Consider the following 23,325-nt stretch of genomic DNA (forward strand, 5'->3'; position numbering starts at 1 on the left):
AACACTAAACATACCGGCACTCTGTATATACCTATTTATACCGCCGAGGGTCAAATGACCCCTAACACCTTTTCCGCTAAAACTCTCTTGTTTCTTAACCGAGTTTTACAAAATTTATGTTTTTGGATAGCTTGTAACGTGATTCAAATATAGTTCTCAGACAATATTGAGCTACAAACATCGATTTTAAGTTGTTCGAAGTCTGAGAAAAAAAGTCCGAAAAAACATGCTTCGGGGAAAAGACTGTAAGTCTGTTAATAAGTGCTCGAAGAAAAATTCACTTAGTGCCTAAAAAGCTGAATTTAACTTTGTGAATTTAGATTTAAGCTGTATGTTGCGCATATGGAAATATTTTTTAAAAATTTTTTATGATCATGGCCACCAAAAGTGTAGAAAAGTGGTGTAAAAACGTTCTTTTTAAAGAATCAACCGCCAAAACTGTCCTAGTCACAGTAGAATTTTTTTGAAAAGTGAATTGGAAAGTTGACGTAATTTGTGACATTTTGTTATCTTTAGATTTATAAAATACGAAATACAGAATTCTTGACGGTTATTTAAAGGAAGCTATTTTTAGGAAGTTATATCAATCAGCATTTTCTGAGACTATTCTTTCACCTAATTTTGCTTTGCACTGGATTTTGAGTATATTTACAAAAGATTTGGGCAATAAAAATATATGCACAAGAAAGGCCATTTCATACCGGTTCTAGTGATGTAATTATGTTGGCGGTGCAATGCTTTAGAAAATTATGATAAATATTTTTCTGAAAGTAAAACCAGAATATTTGCTAATGCTTGTTTGTTTTTTTTGTTTCCTTTCACCCGTCTTCGTGTGCGAATTGACTTTGAGATATTGCCACCCACTGCGCCCACCCCAATTCACTTTTCAAAAAAAATGTATTGTTACTGGAACGGCTTTGGCGGTTGATTTATTAAAAAGTACAGTTTTTATACCATTTTTTTACATTTTTTGTGGCCATCATCATAAAAAATTTCAAATTTTTTTTCCTACATATGCAACATAAAGCTTTTAACTTCAGCTTTTTCAGGCACTAAGTGAATTTTTCTTCGAGCACTTATTAACAGACTTACAGTCTTTTCTCCAAAGCATGTTTTTTCGGACTTTTTTCTCAGACTTCGAATAACTTTAAAATCGATGTTTGTAGCTCAATATTGTCTGAGAACTATATTTGAGTCACGTTACAAGCTTTTCAAAAGTATAAATTTTGTAAAAATCGGTTAAGAAACAAGAGAGTTTTAGCGGAAAAGGTGTTAGGGGTCATTTGACCCTCGTCGGTATAAATAGGTATACCACATATGTATTTCGAAAACTTATATATTTTTATGAAAAAATACGTGCATTTTGAAAATAAAAATAGTCATGAAGAAAAATTTACGAAAAAACAATTTTTAAAGGAGTTACAGTCATTTGAAGTTCAAAAAATGTCATTTGACCCCCTCCGGTACAAATAGTGTTAAGCACCACCAAATAAGCTTTTATGACCTTTAAATCATCTTGATCTGAAATGTATCCACTTTAATCCATTTTAAAACGCGTTTTTACTTAAATTTGTTGACCTGGGGCGAACTGAGCACTATTAGTCAAGGCAAGATGAGCGTTTTCTGCCGTATATTCTAGCAGCGAGTTCGACTCGATGAAGTCAACTGAATAATAGAGCTACAGCTTGACTTGTTTTATCTGTCGATTTGGCCTATTGGTAAGGTGTCGGAGAGGTAATCAGTAGACTAGAGTTCGATTCCTGTTCGAGGGGATTTTTTTCACATACCATTCATGATTGATTTTTTTGATTGTTACATTATACGGCTAGTAGCATCATCCGTCAAACAAAACACCAGAATAATAATAATAATAATGTATGAGCATGTGTTAATTCTTTGAATTCTACAAAAAGACCTAGATTATTTTGTTATTGCGACTCACCGTTTAGTGCAAAATGCATGGATCATGAATGAAATAAAATGAAAAAAAAAATCACCTTGACCAGGAGTCGAACTCGAGTCTACTGATTACCTCTCCAACACCTTTCCAATAGGCCGAATCGTTAGATGAAACAAGTCAAGCTGTCGAATTCGCTGCGAGATTTCCCGGCAGATGACGCTCATCGTGCCTCGATTAATGGTGCTTATACTGTCCCAGGGAGGTCCTCATTATGCCCCTACAGTGACTGGTTTTCAGCTTTCGGCAAAAAATTTTAAAATGCATTTTTTAACGTTTCGAAAAATTTCAAATTCTGTTTCCAAATTTACATCCTGGTCCAGATCCAGAGTTGATATTGAGAATTTCGATACAAAGTCAGATTGTTATTAAGATTTTTCGGATTCCTAGAATTCATAGCTTAAAACTGCATGTTCAGGGTTCAGAGTTAGTTTGAAACTCAGTATTTAGATTTCAAAATTTTAAATCAAAACTTCTAAATAAACGTTTTAAAATCAGAATTAAGTGTTCTTCTAGATCCGGATTTCAGAATATCATAGTTCTTGAATTGCAATTTTGTAAGCTTAAAATTCAGGATTCATAATTAATCATTTGGATTCAGACTTTTACATACATTAAAGCATACAATTTTCAGGAAATTTTAGATTAAGATTCAGAATTGATTAAAACTATAACTTCAAAATTCGCATTCAGCATTAAGATCCAGAATTCAGATTTCAGAATAACGAATTGCAAGTTAAAAGTTCAGGATGCCAAATTTATATACAATATTGAAAAAATCTAATTCCAGATTTGGCATGATTTACTGAATGTAAACACTCTAATCCAGAATTCAGAAGTTAGATTTCAGAACGGTGTACGTTAATAAGTTTTCCTCACAAAAATGCTCTTTTTAACATCTGTAAATTTTCTTCTTACTTTTCTATCCATCTTTATCAATTTTCAATTCTGATATTCTTTTTCCAAGAATATACATTTTCACCGATATGCCGAAAATAAGTTTACAAGAATCTGGGTTCAGAATTGAGATTTAGAAATAAGATCTGATTCACAAAATCGGATTCCAAATTGATCCCATTTCAGATCCAGAATACGGATTCAAAATTCCGATTCAAATTTAGATTTTAAATTCCTAAAGGCATGTTAAATAATCAGAATTTCGGAATTTGTAAATTTTAAATTCGGAATTTGAATTCAGATTCAATTATATTTTCAGAACTGATGATGATGAAATTCTGAGGCAGGTTCGAAACGCAGAATTAAGATAAAAAAAAATACAGGTTTTGAATTCCAATTTCAATTCAGATTCGAGTTCTGGAATTCAGATTCAGGGTTTTAAATGAAAAGTTTAAAATCCAATATTCAGATTTGAATTTACCTACAGAGTTCAGATTGAGAAAAAAATAATTCGACTTCGCATTAAGAATTCCACTACGAAATTATAGCCAGGTTGAGAATGAGGATTAAAAATTCACATTCACATTCAGGATTCGGAATTACAATTTCGATTCAGAATCTTAATCCAGCATTCAGGCTTCAGTTCGCATTCAGTTCAAGAGTGTATTTGGATTTTCAAATCCGAATTCAGATTCAAAACTCTTATCCAGAGATTCCAAAATCAACTATTGAACTCCAGATTACAAATTCCAGTTCAAATACAGAACCCAAATTGAGAAATCGTGTATCCAGGTTCGGAATTCGAATTCGAAGTACAGATTTAAATTCGCACTCAAATAAGGAATTTATATTCGAAATTTACGATTCTAAATCCTGACACACATTTCTAAATTCAGATTCTGATAGAGAATTTGAAATCCAAGTTCAGATTCAGATTCAAATTTTAAATTAAAAAAAAATTGTATACTTACTTTATTAATTCCAATATAGGTACTGGGAAACAGAGAGTTTCGAGTCCCAACCAATAATATGTTCTACGAAATTAATAATCTAACATAGTTAACGGAATAAAGCGTAATGAAACTAAAGTTTGTGTTTAGAAAATCGATTCAGTGTAAAATGAGACCAACACCGAAGCAGAGCCAAAAGTGGATGTTTTTTTTTCGAAAAAGAACGACAACAAATTACGGATCAAATATTAACGACATAAAATTGAACTGATATTTTGCAAACGGCATGGGAAGGTTAAATAGGATTAAGAATTCGGATGAGGATTATAAGTTTAAGAGAGTGAATTCTGATTGATCCTAATACAAAAATATGTAGATATGTTATTTATAGTTTAATAATTTGAAAAAAAAAATTTAAATCAATATTCATATTTCTGATTTGGAATTAACCATCAGAATGCTGAAATTTCAAAATAAAATGTAGGACTCAGATTAAGAATTTTAGAATTCAGGATCAGAATTCACTTTGAGAACTCAGATCTAAACAGGTTCACTCACCATAATTCTGCATGATTTCAAATAACAAAATACAAATTTAGAATTCAGAATACTAAATTTTGAACTAAGAATTCCACATTCAGAAACGGAATTTTAAACTTCGTGAGCTTTTCAGTTCCTGGTTCATAATCCAGATTAAAAATTACTAAATCAGATTTATAATTTTTTTTTTTAATTCCGCTCAGAAGAAAAGTGAACATAGGAAACATATTTGAAATTTCTCAAGGTAGGACATCTTTTTAAATAAGTTATAATCTTCACTGGCCTTTCAGAACACTCCATGAATCATGAATCCTTCAGACCAATTCAAGTAAAAAATAACCTCTTCATTTCCATCAAAAGCAAACTGCCATTTTTTTTATAGTGTTTAAGTGAAAACAGCGCTACCTATCTGCGAATAGAAAAACTCATATCTATAGTCTTTTTCGAAAAATGTACATTTGATGTCGACTTAATTAAAATAAACATAAAAATTTCCTGTTGGTAGTTAATTTTTAAATTATAATTTAGATATTTTTTGTAACATAAAAAATTTACTGAAATATTATGAACCGAAGAACATAAAATTATATGCTACTCACCATAAAAGTAGGTCTCACAGGTCTCACTCAATTATTAAGCTACGCTGTCATGTCGCATTTTCGCAGATGAGTTTTCGTTTGTTTTCAATCGACTTTCTGCTATTGATTCCACCCTCCTCGTACTAATAAGGAAATCTGAAAGCTGAAAAGGATTTTCGAAGTTAATTCTAAGGTATTGCAAATCTTAAACAATCAGCTAATACTGGTCAAATCGAGCTTGTTAGCAGTTAACTTATTTTTTTTTAATTTCAGGTTGATCTACGTTGACCCGTAAAAACCAGTGTTATCTAAAACGATAACCCATTTTCCCAAATCGAGTGAATCATGTTGGTGCTAGTTCTAGGCGATCTACACATTCCGCAACGATGCAGCAGCCTTCCGGCCAAGTTCAAAAAGCTCCTTGTCCCAGGACGCATCCACCACATCTTGTGCACCGGAAATCTGTGCAGCAAAGAATCGTTCGACTATCTGAAAACTTTAGCTAATGATGTTCACATCGTACGTGGAGACTTCGATGAGAACATGAACTACCCGGAACAGAAAGTGGTCACTGTTGGTCAATTTCGAGTGGGTTTAACCCATGGTCATCAAGTGGTGCCGTGGGGAGATCCGGAAGCGTTGGCCCTAATCCAGCGACAGCTTGATGTGGATATTCTGATCTCGGGCCACACACACAAATTCGAAGCGTACGAGCACGAGAACAAATTCTACATTAACCCCGGATCGGCCACCGGATCTTACTCGGCTCTGGATTCGGCAATCATTCCGTCGTTTGTGCTCATGGACATTCAGAGCACAACCGTTGTCACATATGTTTATCAGCTGGTAGGTGACGATGTAAAAGTTGAACGAATCGAATATAAGAAAAATTGAGCAGTTTGCGAATCATACCATGACAAAAGGGCCTGCAAATGCTGTACCTATATTCAGACCTGATGGAGTTTTGAAATCATTACTGTCTGTATTGATGTCCACGCTGAACTCGATATTGAGCACGGCAATGTTTATAGGCCTTGATGTTAGGTTAAAAATTCTTTGAAAATATTAGTTATTGTAACTATTGTTTTTTTCTGTAAAACTAAATAAAACATCTCATTTATCGATATCTATAACATTCAAACAAACATCGTTGCTGACTTTATCCGAACTTTTCGAAACAGTATGAATCGTGGCTGAGCTACCTCCTTTAATTTTTTTTTTTTATTTTACATACACTTTTTTGATCAACTCAGTTTTCAGATTTTAATTTGACCCTTTTTGAAATAGGGCGTCCATACAAAGCAAATGTTGTAGCGATAATCACATTTTCCATTGCATGAGGATGAAAACTAACATAACTCATGGATGTTTTGAGGGACTTACAATTTATTTTCGATATATGATTTTGTTCATTTTGGTCTTTAACAAGGCCGTGCGAATGGGAGGTGGTTTTAGGGGTTTAACCGCCCCCCCTGAAGATTTTTTCCAAGTAAAATTTTCAACGAATTAACGGAAAATTACTTGATGTTAAAATGTATTTGAAAATTAGTAATAACAAGCAAGTCAGAAATTTAGTCTTCAATCACCCTTGGCTTGAGACATTTCGATCTACGATACTATTCGACGTTTACGAATTGAAACTAAGTTTGGTTCTAAATTGCAATTCAATTAATCTTTTATATAGGAACTCAAAACTTGACATACAAGAACCCTACCTCGTCTTCAGAATTGGTTTTTGTTAAGAAGTGTAACTGAATAAGAACAGAGTTAGGAACGAACCATTTTTTTAAATCGTAGTTTTAATTACAAATGTTATGCTTTTTTTTTTTTTTTTTTTTTTTTTTCAAGCGGCAGCTTTATGAGAAATCACACGGCCCTTTTGAGGCCAAAATTACTCACCGCGGGGGAAAGCTAGGTAAATGAAATGGGTAGGATTGGGAGGAGACCGCAATACACCGGGCGGATTAAGAATGTGTCTCATTTAAACTCCGGTTGCTCTCTGACAAGTCAAACCCTGGCGAACCAGGGCTGGGCTTGCCAATGAGCCGTATTGCGAGCGAGGGTATTTTATATCGGTTGTATAATGTGTAAATGTGTAACACTGTGTCATGTGAAGTGAGCAACAAATAGTAGCTTTGGTATGGTTTGTTTGCTGGATTCGTCGTGATATTAAATAGTATTGTGTAGTGTAAAGTGAGCAACAAATAGTAGCCTTTGTAGGGCTGAGTTTTGTTGTCACAGTGAGTAATATTGTGTCATCTGAAGTGCGCAATGTTTGAATTTTGTTGTCACAGTGAGTAGTATTGTGTCATGTGAAGTGAGCAACAAATAGTAGCCTTTGTAGGGCTGAGTTTTGTTGTCACAGTGAGTAATATTGAGTCAAGTGAAGGGAGCAATGTTTGAATTTTGTTGTCACAGTGAGTAGTATTGTGTCATGTGAAGTGAGCAACAAATAGTAGCCTTTGTAGGGCTGAGGTTTGTTGTCACAATGAAAAGTTTTGTGTCATGTGAAGTGAGCAACAAATAGTAGCCTTTGAAGGGCTGAGTTTTGTTGTCACAGTGAGTAGTATTGTGTCATCTAAAGTGCGGAATGTTTGAATTTTGTTGTCACACTGAAAAGTATTGTGTCGTGTAAAGTGAACAACAAATAGTAGCCTTTGTAGGGCTGAGGTTTGTTGTCACAGTGAATAGTGTTATGTTGGGCCCTACCTATCACCTATCCTTACTCGATTCAAAAACTTTGAGCCCATGATAGTATTCTCTTGAGATTAGCATAGATTGGCGTATAAAAATATTTACAAATGAGTAAGTCTTAAGAGATTCAGAACAAATGCGTGGCTACTCTGTAATTATATTAACAACTTGGATACCATAAAACAGAATCTCCATTTAAAGGTGTTTATCGCTGCAGCAATTGTAAAAAAAATCTACGTTACACACACAATAAAATAATTGATAAATAACCAAACAAGACCATACTACTAATGACAATGCTGTTCCTCTAAAGCCTCATCGCTAACTCTGAACATCTTCTCAGAGCAACTTTCCTCAATCTGTTTCGGTTGAATTAAATAACACTCCTATTTTTAATTCCCAATATTATCTTCCTGGACTGCCTTTATATTATTGTTTTTCAAAATCGTAACATCTTTCTTCGACTACCTTAATTGAATTTCAAGCCTAACCGAACAATAGACAAATCTACCAATAAGCGTTGAAACGAGAAAGAATTATTGTTAACAGGAAACTGTCCAAAAAGCATTCTGATCCAATGAGCCTCTAGTTCTTGTAAAATGCTTGATTTAAGAATAAGCCTTCGAAATTCATAAACCGCAAATACACACTTACTAGAGCATTGGGGAGGCGAATACTACTACCTTTACAGCCTAGCGTACGGGGACACATCTGAACCTACAGAATACCGGACCTGAAATATAAAACTTTATTAAACAAATTGTATGAAAAATTATATCAGGTCAAACAATCAATACTGATCGGACCATATTGAACACTGGTAAGACGTTTGTATAAAGCCGTGGGGCCAACACGTAGGTTCCGTTTCACTGGTATTCATCAGTGATCCGTTCGTGTTCGCAAGATCTGGTGTGATACTATCACTATTCGATTCTTTAAGATCTTGCGCGACAAGGCATACCCATTTATATCAAAGTGATATAAATGAGCCTCTTACCATGCCCACGGAGTTTTAATTACAAATGTTATGCTGATATGAAAAATCCTTGAAGAAAACAATTTCGACTAAATTTGATTAAGTGTTTTTTGGTTTTCTAAATGCTCAACAACATAACACATAATTTACACAAGGCCACAAAATTTACATTTTTCGGAGGTGGAATGAATTAAAACAAAGCCATTTCGACTAATTTGGGTACCTTGAAACTGAATAAGCAATATTTCTATCAGATCAGCTTGTTATTAAAATGACTATTGAATAAGTAAAAAGTATTTGAGAAATTCCTGCATTGTTTATACAAAAACTCATATCAAAAACCTATCAATCAAAAATAAAAGTTTTCAATGAACTATCAACTTTCCTCAAGAATTCAAGTATTTTTGAGTTCTGCAAAAAAGTTATAGAAGTTTTATTTTTTTTTTTTACTTTTTTTCATTTATCAATTTTTAAAGAAGTAAATTAAACTGAATTTTAAATATTTTTTAGGAAACATGTAATGTTTTTACAGGTTTTAACAAATGTGTTAAATGAAATCAAGTTTTTTTACACTTTCTACAGTTATGTCAAAAGTATCTTTCCACTTTATTAAATTGTTGAATTTTACATTTTTTAGATCATACATCATTTTCATTATAATAATATCCCTTAATTGGATGAAGCATAATTTTTCGTATATGTAGGTTTGTTAGTTAATCTCTTTTTTTTATTTTTTATTTTACTTAAAACTGATACATTTTAAAAGTCCTTAACACCAAAACACAAAGTGTTCGACCAAATTTGATAAAATATTCGAGTTCATAACGCTAAAATCTACCAAATCAATCATTTAAAAAAGCGCCAAAATGCTGTTGCCTTGAGCCATCAATTAAATTATGTGAATTCTTATGGTGGCTATTAAAAAATACCTCCTGAAATGTTTAAAAAAAAAACTTATCTTTTTCATTTTCATATCTCGTTTAAATTTTCAAATAAATGAGCGGAATTTAATAATATAGTTTTTTTTTTAATTCTTTTATTAACTTGCCGATTTTTTTAGTTGAAATATTTAAATTTTGGAAATAATTTGAACAAATTTGATTTTTTTAATTATTCTGAATTTTTGTGTACTTGACACATAAGCCTTTAGGCGATAAGTCTTAATTCTTGATAAGAAAAACAAAGTTTCAAGCTTCTGTTCTTTCCAGGGCCCAATATTTCAATCGAAAGTAACAAAATACTCAAAGCTTGTAATTTCAAACTTTAAAACTTGTGATTGAAAATTCAAAAACTTTTCATCATTTTTTTTAGATTAAATCGTCTTTTATGAATCAATTATGATTTTTGAATTAACCTTTAAAAGTTTGAAACATGATTTGAAAGACCGCTGATGTGGTCTAGTGGATAGGCTGGCGCGAGTCTGGTAACCCAGGCGTACTGGGTTCGATCGGCAAGAAAACTTTTGGGTTCGAATCCCATAAGTTGCCGACAGGTAAGATGTGTTTAATTGTATAAATAAATAAAATGCACTAAATAATTCAGAGAGAATGCATCTGGGGTTAATCTGAAGAGACTATTGCTAGCGGAGTGGATTGCCAACCATTGTAGGTCTCTGAAGGTTGGATGCCTTCCCTCGACGAACCATCGGCCGTGGAAGCCCTAGAAGCAATTCGACACACAATTTGAAACAAATTTCTAGTTCAGAATAAAGAGCATAATTTTGACAAAAAATTATCAATGAGTTACCGAAAATTTTAAACTTTCATTCTAGTATGATTTGAAAAGTTGTTTTCTTTTGTCCAATTTATTTGTGTGGTAATCATGAGTGAAAACGGTGTTTTTTCTTTCATTTTTTTTATTGTTTATTTGAAATTCTTTGAAGTCTTTAATATAAACTGTTATAGTGTTTTAACGATATTAACATTGTTATGCATCGAATTGAGATGAAAATTTGTCTTATCCTTAGCTATTATTGTTATTATTATTTTTATTAAAGACATTTTACCATTGATATGGCATTCGTGTCTGTTACTGTATCAAGCCTTAGCTATATTTTCGTGATTATGCATCGAATATAGACCTTCGAACGTAAAACTGAACAAAATTAATGGAATTGTTTGTAAAATAAGGTGAAGATTTCCACTAAATGTACTGCTTTCATTATTGAGGGTCATCTATAAAAGAATCTAACAAATGTTTTGTTTCAGTTATCTGATTTGTGTAGATATATATTCTTTGTTTAAACAACAGCAAACGAAACGGAGTACGTTCAGCTACATGGAATGTTTCGGATGTTTCCTTAAGAACTATACTCATTTCTAGAACCAGGACACTTTTATTACATTCACTGAAGAATACGACAATAAAATACTGAATGCCAATGAGTTTACGTCCAGTTTTTGAATTTTTTCGCGACATTACCAGCTTGACCGAGACCGATGGGATAGCTTATCATGTTACCACCAGCAGCGCGCTTATTGGATTGACCACCAGCATTGCGGCTGTTAGAGCCACCTCCTGAGTTACCAAATCGATTGTTTGATGCACCATCTCCTCCGCCACCAAATCGATTGTTGGATCCGCTATCTCCTCCACCACTGAATCGGCTATTAGATCTACCAGTTTCACCGCCAAACCGATTATTCGATCCGTCGCCTGCGTTAGTGAACCGATTATTCAAACCACCATCTCCTCCACCACCAAATCGGTTGATCGATGCAGCATTTCCTGTGCCACTAAATCGATTATTCGATCCACTACCTCCTGCACTGTTGAATCGATCATTTGATCTGCCAGTTTCGCCACCAAATCGATTGTTATTCGATCCATCGCCTGCGTTAGTGAATCGATTATTCGAACCACCATCTCCTCCACCACCGAATCGGTTGATCGATGGAGCATCTCCTGCTCCACTGAACCGGTTGTTGGATCCACCGTCGCCTGCGCCACTGAATCGGTTATTCAATGCAACATCTCCCGGGCCACTGAAACGACTGGTTGGTCTTCCGCCATCGCCACTTGATCGATTATTCGATCTACCGCCATCGCCACTAAATCGATTATTCGAACCACTGTCGCCACCGGCATCCAACCCGCGATTTCCAGATCCACCAAAAGCAGTTGCTGTTGATCGGTTGAAATCAGTATTCCAATTACTTCTTCCGCCGAAACTATTTTCCAGGCGATCGTTTGTATCTCTTTTTTGTTCGTTTATGCGATGCAGCTGCTTGAAAAAATTATCTGCCAAATTGAGCGAACCAGAATTTTGCTGAGAGCTGCTGCTCGGGCGGTTGTTAAACTGTTCACGATTTGAATCCAAATTTTCGAACGGATCGTATCGAGATCTACCAGAATCGGGATCGCCTCTTGCTCTGTTCGAATCAAAATCAATTTCGCCCCTCGGCCTGTTAGACTCACTGTTGTACTGATTTTGGAATGAATTTCCAAACTTAGAATCGTTCATGTTAGCTCCAGAATCGGTAAACCCTCCGATACCTCTTCTTTCCATAGCATTGTTCGATTGATTTCTATTAGAACGGTCAAACTGATCAGAATAATCATTATTCCTCCTAAAGTCGGAATTCCTGTTGTCGAAATTATCTCGGTTAAATGGATTGTCCATATTATCTTGGAATCTGGAATTTCTTGGTATTCCATCGTCATTAGACATTTGTTGACCACTGGTGTTTCTAAAATTGGTGTCCTTCCATAGCGAATTTGACCTGAGATCAACCTGATTTCGATTAGATTCTCCGAAATTGTCATTGTTGGATCTTCTTTCGAAAATATTGGAATTGTTTCCGACAAACTGATCATCACTTCTGCGTAGATTCGACCGGTTATCAAAGGAATCCTGCTGAGATCTACCAGGATTGATAAAATTATCATCTGTTCTCATCGAACTCATGCGGTTGCCTCTATTAGAATTGAAAGGTTCATTAAATGAATCAATGTTTCTTGATACTGGATGAGAATTAAACACATTCTGCCCACTGTTATTCTGATTCTGAAGGAAACGAGCAATTTCTTCATTTCGTGACAAGTTGCGATTATTGAAATCCGCATTGTTTGCCCATGGTTGATTGGGGTCATTTTGCAATTGATCGCGGCTGGGATAATTGTTACCACTATTGAAAGGTGTTGAACTAAAGTTATTAGGAGCATTACGACGGTTTCCATCGTTTTGCTGATCGATGTTCCGATTTGAATGAGAATCTCGCACTGGAACATTACGATTTCCGCTTTGCTGCCTAATCTCAGGATTATTGGGTCGATTGAACCTTGTACCGTCATTTCGAGCAACATTTAGTTTGCTTGGCTCAGATGACCGAGTCGGAGCGCTTGGTTGAACATTCTGTACGCGGGTTATGTTTCCTCGATTCACTGGTTTTGTTTGCGCTGCTAGCTTATTCTGACCGAATTTCGGTGCGTTACTGGTCCAGATGTTTGCCACTGGCGGTTTCTGGTTTGGTAATGATTTCGCCAAATTGGTTTTTTTAGGTGGAACCGGAGTTTTTTTCGGAGGTATCGAAGATTTTTTAGAAGGAACAGCGACTTTTGGATCGGGCTTTGCGCTTGATTTCGGTTTATCTTTTGAAGACAGATTCACTTGACCGAACTTAAATTTAAGCTTATTTTCTCGGCTCTCTAAACCCGTCTTTGAATCTGAGTCTACGGTAAAACTCAAGCATACAGTGTCGTTAACCTCTTTCCGATCAATAACAATCCATGAGCTCGTTTTCAGACCATCATTTTGCGATTCGATAAATCCCAAAATGGCCTCAGAGCTGTCATCCTTGCTGTCGGGAAACTCACCAACAAAGACTTCAATGCTCGTTATCTCTTTTTCCGGTACAAATTTTAACTCTGCCGCTTCAGATACTTCCAATTGTTGAATTGTTTTATCCAACCAATCGAGAGTTTCCTGATCAGATGGAAGGATCCGCAAGTATCCTGTTTTAAATTCACACTTTTCAAATCCGGGTTTCATCTCATCCGTATCTTTGTGTTCCAGAACCTTTTTTAAAATTTCACCTTTCAATTTTTCAACCTGCTCTTTTTCAAGCATCTTCACTGGATAATCTTTATGGGTGATAACCATAGGAGCTGGACGAACTTTCTTCGTTTTATTCGCCGCTGTATTTTCCGCAGGTTTCCCATCCGTTGCTTGAATGACCATTTTTCGCAATGTCTCGAAGTCGTGCTTCTTAGCCAGCTCGGTTGCTTCCTCAAAATCGTATCCGATATCTAGCAACCACTTACGGCGTTTCCTGGCATGAATTGAGAGTTTTTCCTTTGTCGTTGCGGCTTCATCTTTAGTGTCAGATTTAGTGGCACTTGTCTCAGTTGCGGCTGCTGCTGTTGTTACTTCGGTTACTTTGTCCTGTGTTGTTGTTGTTGTTGTTGTTTCTGTTGTTGATGCTTTGGGTGCATCAGAACCCTGTTGGTTGGTTTTGTTTGTTTCTGTATTTGAGCTCATAATAGATCCCACGAGTCGCTAGGGAAGTATACGGTCCGCCACGCCAGTGCCCTGCCGTAGCGCAGTAAGGGCAAGATTTACTGTGGGGTGCGCCCCGGTGCCCCACAGGCTCCGTTAGAGACAAGGTATTTAATGAAACCCCCCTGGCCATCCATCCGTCGGCACGGTTGTTCGCGTCACACCTTGGATTTGGGGTTTGGTTGAAGTCCATTTAGCGTTACCTAGGCTGCACCACGAAGAGGCGGACAACATTACAGCCCGTAAAGGACCGCCACTGGATGAAAGATAAACATCTCTTTTCCGTTCGTTCCCTGGAATAAAATTTAATCATTAAAAATTCACTCGGAAACCAAACATTTTTAGACCACTCGGAAGTGCGGTTCAAATAAAATTTACAATAAATTGATTCAATTAAGACTTTTACCTTGTTCTCGTTCATCAGCAGCTTTAACTGAATAATATCCTTAACATCTCCTACATTTTATTTTGTACTGCCATTAGGTAATCCCAAAGTATAGGTAAATTTACTGCAGGTAAGCTCTATTGCAACAAACAACGCATGGTAGAGTGCACGTAGGTAAACTTCTGCAGGTTAGAAAGGCAAAATTATTTTATTGTTTTAATTGAGCAACTTGAAAAAGTTACCTGATTTGACAAACGAAGAGTTAGTAGTCCATTTGGCATTACCCAGGTTGCACCACGAGGAGGCGAACTACGTTACAACCCACAAAATTTTATTTTTTAACAAATGGGAAAACATCCGAACAGAAAGGGATGAATGACATTCTGACGTTATAACCTTTATATTCAAAAAAAAAAAAAGAAAACAAACTACAAAAATATTTGGAAAAACGACATCTTTTAAAAATTATGCGTTCACAACCGCATCAAACTTATTGTTTCGATAGTAATTGCCTTGCAAAACTTGTTAAAAAGGTACTTATATATATAAAAAAAAGTTTCAATGAAAACTGTGTTACGTTAAAAAAAAGTGATATGAATGTTAACCCAACAAAATATAACCCACATACAAACCTCATTAGATTCACAACTTGCTCTTAAGATTCTTTAAATACTCACCTTCGATACCAATTGGGAACATCGAGTAGAAAAAAAATCCATAAGCATTGTACAAAAGGAGGTTTCACAGCAATAAGGTACACTTATTACACGCTTCAATTGTGATTTATTACACTATCACAAACGTGCCTCAATGAATGGAATATGATGCCACTTTTCGATGAATAAATGCCGTTTCAGTTAAAATCTTCCATTCCACACATTTGTTTGGCCTCTGGGACTGGGACCAAAACCACCACTATTCATACCATAATTGTACTGGTACTGATGTGGTTGCTGTTGATTCAACCAGGGTGGAATGAAAGGATTTCTGAAAAAGTTGTTACCATTATTTGGCCTATAGTTATTGAAATTTTGCCTCGGGTTTCTCAATCCCGGCTGAAAATTTCGTGTTGGTTTCGGGTGTTGGACTGGGATGACATTTTGTCCACTTGATTTCTCTTTTTTATAAATCTGAACCCTTCCAAACTTGTACCGAATCAAGTATTTAGTTGAGTATAATTTCCGGATTGATTCTGCATCCATTGTGAACGTTAGCTCAACGGCTTTTTTGCTAGGTACATCTTTTCTCTTGATTATATGCCATTTGGATGTATCTAGTTCATCATTTTGTGATTGAATAAATTTCAAAATCTCTTCATTATTATCATCCTTACTGTCCGCAAACGAGCCAAAGTAGGATATACCTATTTTCAGTAACTTTTTCTCTGACATTATTTTCAGTGAAGCTCCTTCCCATAGTTCAAGTTTGCTTACTATGCCTTGTAGCCAATGATAGGTATTTGTGTCTGCACAAATCACTCTAAGATAATCAGTTACAAAAACGCACTCATCAAACTTTGGTTTCAGTTCGGTCTGTTTCTGGTCCAAAACTTTTTTCAAAATGGCAGATTTTATCTTTTCAGCTTGCTCACTATTGAGAGTAGTTATTGGATAATCTGGTGGAGCCAATGCTATAGTTATACCATCGGCTTTAGGGGGATTGGGAGTTGGTTTATTTTTACTGGCATTCACTTGTGTCCGTAGTTCATTCACTTTAGAGGCATCTTGTGCTAGACTCATGGCTTTAGTTCGTTCATATCCTTGCGATATCAACCAATTGTAGCGTTTTTTGTCCGCTCCTCGAAGTTGTAGCACATTTTTCAATGGGCTAAAAGCTTCAAGGTTCCAGGTATCGAGTTCTAACTCGTCTTCAACGTCATCTTTATCTTTATTGCTGGCAATTTCGGTATTTTCTACCGTGGAACTAGCTGACGCTTCCTCTGTTGTTTCTTTGATCGTCAATGATGCGACGGCATCATCAATCGATTGTTTGGTTTTGTTTTTGTTTACGTTTTTTACTGAACTCATTTAGAATCCCACGAGTCGCTAGGGAAGTATTCGGTCCACTGCGCCAGTGCCCTGCCGTAGCGCAGTAAGGGCATTTCAGTTACTGGTGGGGTGCGCCCTGGTGCCCCACAGGCTCCGTTCGCGGTTCGGTACTTAATGAAACCCCCCTAACCATCCATCCATCGGCACGGTTGCTCGCGTCACACCTTGGATTAAGGGTTTTTTGCATAGCCCATTTCGCATTACCCAGGCTGCACCACGGGGAGGCGGACTACTTTACAGCCCTCGATTTAAGGACTTTTGGTTCATTTTGTTATCGGTTTTCTAAGGTACACATCCAGGGGGTTCAAACAACTGCTTAAGTTGCAATATTCCAGTTGATATTTGTGATGAAATGATAATGAATTGTAATAAGTCTATTGCAAAGGGGTTTAAGGGGTATTCTGACTAATCAACTAAATATAATATATTTATTCTGTCAACAAAAAATCAACAACTTTTTTATTCTAACTAAGGTTTTTTAGTTTGAATCATAGCGACAGCCATTCTGCTGCTCTGATTTACTTCTCCTCCGGCTAGAAGCACAACCAGCAAGCCGTTTAGGGAAATGGCTTCGTAAAGCGCCCGAATCCATCCGTCAATTTGAGAAATTTTTTGACCCTTCATCTCATCGGTCTCAAGCTCTTTTGGATTTAGTTGAATGCAGCTCAAATTAAAATCATAGTTGAGGCAATTTTGAACAGTATACTCAATTACTGCTTCCTCACTGCTAACTTTATTGAATCCCAAGAGTCGTTTCACTTCAGGATTTGATTCAATCGCTCCTCCGAAGTATTCTTCGAAATTGTCTAAATTGTTGGCGTTGGTAACAATTGTGGCTTTTTTATTCTTCTTACTAGTATGACCGAATAAAGTGGTTGTGATTTCAGATGCCACAGGTTCGGTACTGAGTTGTTTCACTTCTTCCTGCGTTGCTATCCCTACCTTACTGGCCTTTTTGTGGTAGTTGCGCCTGTCCTGTAACCACTGATCTCCAAAATAAATATTTTTCGAAAGCTTTAGTTTGACCAATTCTAGAGAAGCCACGCAATCTTCGATCGAATTGTGACCTCCGGAGGAACACTGGATGTCTCGTTCTAGGAACTTTTTTGTCAACACTTTAAGTTTGGTTTTCGTCCCTACAGTTCCAGTTATGTTGAACAGAGTGCTTGTATCGATCACATATGGGTGCATCACCTTCAACGCATGGAGATCAAAATTTAACGATTGGCCAACTAAGATTGCATCCGGTGGAAATTTATTCTTAAGATCCTTATGTACATCTTTCAAAGTTTTCGAAACATTTTTCATCATTTCCGGAGTAATACCGGAAAATTGGGTTACGTAATCGACAATTTTGTTATCCGGTCTAACCAACGTTTCGTAGAACTCGTTACCCTGCTCATCGACAATCGATACTCGGGTCAGTTCGGAAGCTCCGATACTGGTGCGGCACATTTCGCAGTCCAACGCGAACAGCGGCGATTTTGGCGTGACCGGCGCGTAGTGGTCATTGGTAGTTATATAACCAGCGAAGCGATGTTTTAAGTTACCTGTGTACACAATTTTGGATGATTTTAGAGAAGGATAAACCTATTTCAACGCTTTAAAATGTTAATGGCTCTCTCCGAATTCAAAATACATATCTTTATTTTGTTAGAACTATGCACAAATTTCATGTAGATTTCAGAAATATTGGTTGTTTGTAAACCTTTGAACACTTTAAACAAAAATTTATAGAAAAGCATTTCAATAGTTTTAGATTTTTTTTAAATTCTTTCTAAGATTATTTTGTAAAGTTTTATGAGTTTTACTTTCATAGAAAAAAAAACAATACGTCAATGGATTCTAATCTGTAGTAATATAATATTATATAGTACTGATTGAAAATTTTCATCGTTAGCTTTTTGAATTTACGCCCAAAAACTATATCATAAAATAGAAACGTTTCCGAGAACACTCCTTTAATCCCATTTAAAGGAAACCAAGAATTTAAGAATCTCGATAAAATGTAGAAAAACTGCGGGCAACAAATCAAACGGTAATTTTTCTTTTTTTGACGAATTGTGAGGGGTCTTCAAGTTCTACCGAAGTTTGTTCATGTATGTAGGTAATTTAAAAAAAATCATCGAATTATGAAATTTTTGCTTATGTATTATCTTTTCATTACAGACGTTGGCACACATTGTTTTTAAAACATGTATTTGAAAAAACAGCAGTTTCATTTTAAATTATTAACATCTTGTTAACGTCTTCCTTGACCTAGTCACTAAGTTATTTTGAAACTTGAAGGTTCCCGTAAATAAAAATCACATTCACAATTACAATTAACATAAAAACAACATTCGTTGAAGCCATTAACATCTTAAAGCTATCAAACGTAACTTCAAAAATTAGAAGATTTTATTTATTTATTTAAAGGGGGTTTAATCACGCAGAGTCGCGTTCACTCTTTGAATTCATAAATGAGTATTTTAAAAAAGTGAACGAAAAAAGGAAAATTTGAATTCAGAAAACCTTATTTTCATTTTTTTTTTTCAATTATTATCCGAATAAATTTGTGCTTTGACTATGATTAAAGATAATCTCTAGACGTAGGGAAATGACGTTCAACTATTTAAAAAATAGATTTGTATAAATTTTTAAAGAAATTCATAAACGAGGATACTATTTTGTATTATTTTGTTTTTAAGACTTTAGAAAATATATCAAGAAATGCCACAAGTATTCTAAAATATTGTAAATAATGCTTTAAAAACAATGTCTTTGGTCAACCAAAAGAAAAACAGAATAGAATATGATATTCAATGAATATCTCCCAAATTTTTCATTAAACTGATAAAGGATATAAGTGCAAAATATACGACTTACCAATAAGGGGTAGCGGGTAATCTTCATTGATCATCTGTATCGGGGACAACAGCAGCTGCGTCCTCGGAAATTTATCACCCGGCGGCAAATCCATGTCACCGTAATCGAGGAGCTGCTCGTTCGCTTCGTCGGTGTAATCGATGTTGTTGAAGATACTCCGCCGAATCAATAGATTATCTTTGCAAACGAGCATTGCTGCCTCCAGGGAACCGTATTCGGCAACCAGAATATCCTTGTGCGAGTCACTCAGGGGAATGCAAGCGAGCTCTTCGACCAACCGATCACTTGGTGCCACTATCTGGAGATAAGTAGGTATGAGTATAACGAATTAAAAAATTGCGAGTTCCATGCAAGAAATATAACCACTTATAACTAAAAGTATTTAGCAGGTAATGTTAGATTACTTTAATTTTTACAGCTACTGTATTTGAATCTGCACTAAATACCTACTAGTATTTCAATAAATACGTTAGTTTTCAAAACGTTCTACGAGTACGAACTTACGAGAATTCTCGTAGTTAGTCCGGAATTTTTACCATACCTGCAAAACATTTTGGAACAATTTTTTGCACTCCTTGAAATCGGAATCGTGATTCACGAAATCGTCGGAAGTCAAACCCTCAATCAGGAGCACAGTTGTGTGAGTTAGTTTAGCTGCTTTTTCCAACACGGCCCACCGACTCGGGGTCATCGGTGAATCGGTCTTCAACAAGGTGTGCATCAACAGAGACTGAACGTCATCCAGAAACAGTGGGACCCGATCTTCAGGTTTCGTTTTCATTAAAGCTTCTTCGCCCACTTCCTTTAGTCGGAGTCTGGGGATGTTACGCATCCTGTCCCGTTTTTGGTTGACTGCCGCTTTTAAGGACTTGTAATCGGCTTCTTCAGTCAGAGTTGGTTTCATTTTTTTCTCCTCAGGTTCTTCCCCTTTGTTGGAAAGAGAAGGTTCTTTCCGCTCTGAAGCCGTTTTTTCTAGTTCAGTGGTTTGCGATGAAACAGCGCAACTAGTCCTTTCCTGCTCATTCAGCTGCATCACCTCAGCAAGTGCCAGGATTTTCCGTTTTTTACGCTCCAGTCGTAACTCCTTCTTCGATCTAGAGTCGGAACCATTGGCACCAGAATCCAACATTCGGTCAGTTTTGCTCTTCATTTGCTAAAGCAAAAAACAAGAAAAGGCAATGAACTTCCACCGACTATCAAACATGGCGTCTTGAAAAAAAATCCACCATTCCCATCATTTTTTAAAACCTTAATTACGCCTCAATACTTTATACACCAGAGTGATCTTCAAACTTACCGTAAAGTTAAGTCGAAAAATAACACATTTCAACTATTTAAGATCACAAAATAAGGAAACTTCCTACGTAACCACCCGAGAAATAGACTTTACGCCACACTTGTTAAAAATGCTTCTGAATAAAAGGCCTGTTAATCGACCGCTAGTGAGCTCCGCATGAAGAGCTCATTTGCGTGAGACGAGACGCTTAACGGCTGCAGTGAGCATCATGCTGTCCCTCAACGCCTGGGTTGCCAGGTGCCCTGATTTGTCTGTAAAACACAAACTTTTGACCACTTTTCCAGATATTGCTCAGACACGATTTTGTCCCGATTTTTGATCAAATTAAGTGCACAGACTTATAAAATTGAATTTAGAAATCAATATTAATGTATCGAATATGGTCCATGCAAGATTATGCTGGAAATGTCGCCTTTATGCAACAGTATGACGCCGATTCTTAAACTTAATTTTTGAGTAAAAACGGTAGAAAAACGTTTTTTGTTGTATATTTCTGAACTAAAAAAACAAATTGAATATTCCCCTGCTCACACGCATCAGTGTTTTCGTTTATTAGCAGTGACAACCTCTAGTTATCCACGAGTTTTGCCCTTACTGCTGTTATTGTGTTCGTTTATTAATTCAGAAGTCCACTAGTTTGCAACCCGCAGAAATTGTCAGTGTTGGGGGAAAGTATAAGGGTGAGTAAAGCAACCATATAGCAACCATCTCGGGTGACGATTCTGTTTGTTAATTCAGAAAAAAGTTCTGCCCCGCGCCTATATTTGTAACAAATTTGTGGCTGAGTCTGTGCCACAGACATACACAGACTTTTTTTCCAAATTGCCCAATTAAAATGTTTTATCTTAGACACCTGGCATCCCTGGAAGGAAATATCTGAGCGTCACAATTATTGCTGCATGGGACAGGTTGAAAAAAACATCGTCGTTATTAAAGCACTGGAAAAAGTGTTAATTTAGATTTATTCCACGTTTCAAATGAGAAATTACGGATATCGGCAAAATAGCGCCTGTTGAAACGAGCATTCTTCAAAATAAATAAAAGCTAAAACCATCATCGAATTTACAATTTTGTAGCAGGTATAAATGTGGTTCGTTCCGCGTCGTATACTAGAATAACTTTCTCCTGCCGTGTTTGTTCTTCTTCCCGTCGTTTACACGCACATCTGCTAACACTTATTTTAAGTTCGGTGAGAACCCAATACATGCATCGTTACATCCCTCCTTTTTTTAAATTCAAACTCTACACCGATCATTGATCGTTAGTATTATGTGCCGTTCGATAACTTGTACTTTGCACCCTTAGATGAGGACATCTCTGCGATCTGTCAAATTAATGTAAAATCCATTAACCTTCCACGCGCTGACTGTTCTCTGATGAGACTCTGTAACTGTATAGATAGCTTTAACTGAAAACCATTTCACGAAATCAAACTTCCAAAGCAACGGATGATAAAAGGCTGAAACAAATGTTTCATTCATAAATCAAAATAAATACAACATAAACTTGTAACTTAATGATAAGTTTGTTCGTATAATCACAGATGAACAGATGCACAAGCTCGAACAAAAAATCTTCAAAAACTTGTGTAAAATTTCCAGTGTTCTATTTCAAACAAGCCGTTAAAAAATGACGAAAAACAGTGCCATCTATTGCTAGATTTGTAACTTTTGAACGGCGCAATAGATGGCACTGTGTCTAGATAGCTCTTTTAAATGTAACAATTTTTCGAAAGGACGCAATAGTATTTGAATTCAAAAATGAATAAATTAAATACAATACGACGAATTATTCTACACAATTTGATTAACCACGAATAATTTTAAGCTGAGGAAAATAGCATCATCATGTTTTTTTCACTACAGAGACTTCCGAAATAACAAACAGATGTACAACCTTGAATTTTAATATTCTAGATACCAGTGCTTTAGCTAGTGAAGTAGACAATGTGCAACTCGAGACCCCATACACCCAACCTTCGGGTAGTGGTCATATCACCTCTTGTCTGCAACTCCGATTCTCTACCTCCCCGTGGTACTAGCTGGGGTGCGAGCAACCTTAGCGGAGATCGGGTACCCAACCCCGGTGGATGCTTTGGTCGCATGCAGAATGAGTTAGGGGGCTTCGTACGCGTCTGTTCTCCATGTTAGGGGCGGCGTGCGGAGTGCAACAACGTCCTGGTGGTGTTCGGGACCCAAAACAGCAACATCACGACGGTCCTCCTGCGAGATTGTGGGGTTAGCTGCGGGCCTTGCGAGCCTGTGACTACTAAAAAACATAAGCAACGAATAACGAACAACAAATTTCGGATGGAAATCGGCAAAGACCCACGCGACGAAAAGGGACTAGCGATTGGAAACTTGGAACATGGAACTGCCGATCTCTAAATTTTGTGGGCAGTACCCACGTGCTCCCCAACGAATTGAAGAGCCGCAAATTCGACATCGTAGCGCTGCAGGAGGTATGCTGGAAGGGCTCCACGGTACGAACGTATCCAGATGGTCGAGCCATCTACCAGAGCTGCGGCAACATACACGAGCTTGGGACAGCTTTTATAGTGATGGGAAAGATGCAAAAGCGCGTGATCGGGTGGTGGCCGATCAACTCACGAATGTGCCGGTTAAGAATCAAGGGCCGG

At 36.5% G+C, this 23,325-nt stretch overlaps 4 protein-coding genes across 4 annotated transcripts; 1 reads left to right on the forward strand and 3 right to left on the reverse strand.

Moving 5' to 3' along the window:
* Window positions 1–4,963: 4,963 nt before the first annotated feature.
* LOC129756422 (vacuolar protein sorting-associated protein 29) lies at window positions 4,964–6,053 on the forward strand. Its single transcript, XM_055753298.1, has 2 exons — window positions 4,964–5,115; window positions 5,196–6,053. The coding sequence occupies exon 2, from the start codon at window positions 5,268–5,270 to the stop codon at window positions 5,814–5,816; it is 549 nt and encodes a 182-aa protein (XP_055609273.1). The 5' UTR covers window positions 4,964–5,115; window positions 5,196–5,267; the 3' UTR covers window positions 5,817–6,053.
* Window positions 6,054–10,907: 4,854 nt separating this feature from the next.
* LOC129756411 (probable serine/threonine-protein kinase clkA) lies at window positions 10,908–14,790 on the reverse strand. The gene is made up of 3 exons (XM_055753283.1): window positions 14,717–14,790; window positions 14,496–14,656; window positions 10,908–14,382 (listed from the first exon to the last, which is right to left on the reverse strand). The coding sequence occupies exon 3, from the start codon at window positions 14,069–14,071 to the stop codon at window positions 10,979–10,981; it is 3,093 nt and encodes a 1,030-aa protein (XP_055609258.1). The 5' UTR covers window positions 14,072–14,382; window positions 14,496–14,656; window positions 14,717–14,790; the 3' UTR covers window positions 10,908–10,978.
* A 444-nt stretch (window positions 14,791–15,234) lies between these two features.
* On the reverse strand, window positions 15,235–16,794 carry LOC129756420 (uncharacterized). The gene has a single exon (XM_055753296.1). The coding sequence runs from the start codon at window positions 16,499–16,501 to the stop codon at window positions 15,332–15,334; it is 1,170 nt and encodes a 389-aa protein (XP_055609271.1). The 5' UTR covers window positions 16,502–16,794; the 3' UTR covers window positions 15,235–15,331.
* Window positions 16,795–16,949: 155 nt separating this feature from the next.
* On the reverse strand, window positions 16,950–20,831 carry LOC129756414 (RNA exonuclease 5). Its single transcript, XM_055753289.1, has 4 exons — window positions 20,688–20,831; window positions 19,932–20,543; window positions 19,391–19,688; window positions 16,950–18,072 (listed from the first exon to the last, which is right to left on the reverse strand). The coding sequence occupies exons 2-4, from the start codon at window positions 20,538–20,540 to the stop codon at window positions 16,991–16,993; spliced, it is 1,989 nt and encodes a 662-aa protein (XP_055609264.1). The 5' UTR covers window positions 20,541–20,543; window positions 20,688–20,831; the 3' UTR covers window positions 16,950–16,990.
* Window positions 20,832–23,325: the final 2,494 nt, after the last annotated feature.

This window comes from Uranotaenia lowii, chromosome 3 (genome assembly GCF_029784155.1).
Source record: "Uranotaenia lowii strain MFRU-FL chromosome 3, ASM2978415v1, whole genome shotgun sequence".
NCBI classification, from domain to species: Eukaryota; Metazoa; Arthropoda; class Insecta; order Diptera; family Culicidae; genus Uranotaenia; species Uranotaenia lowii.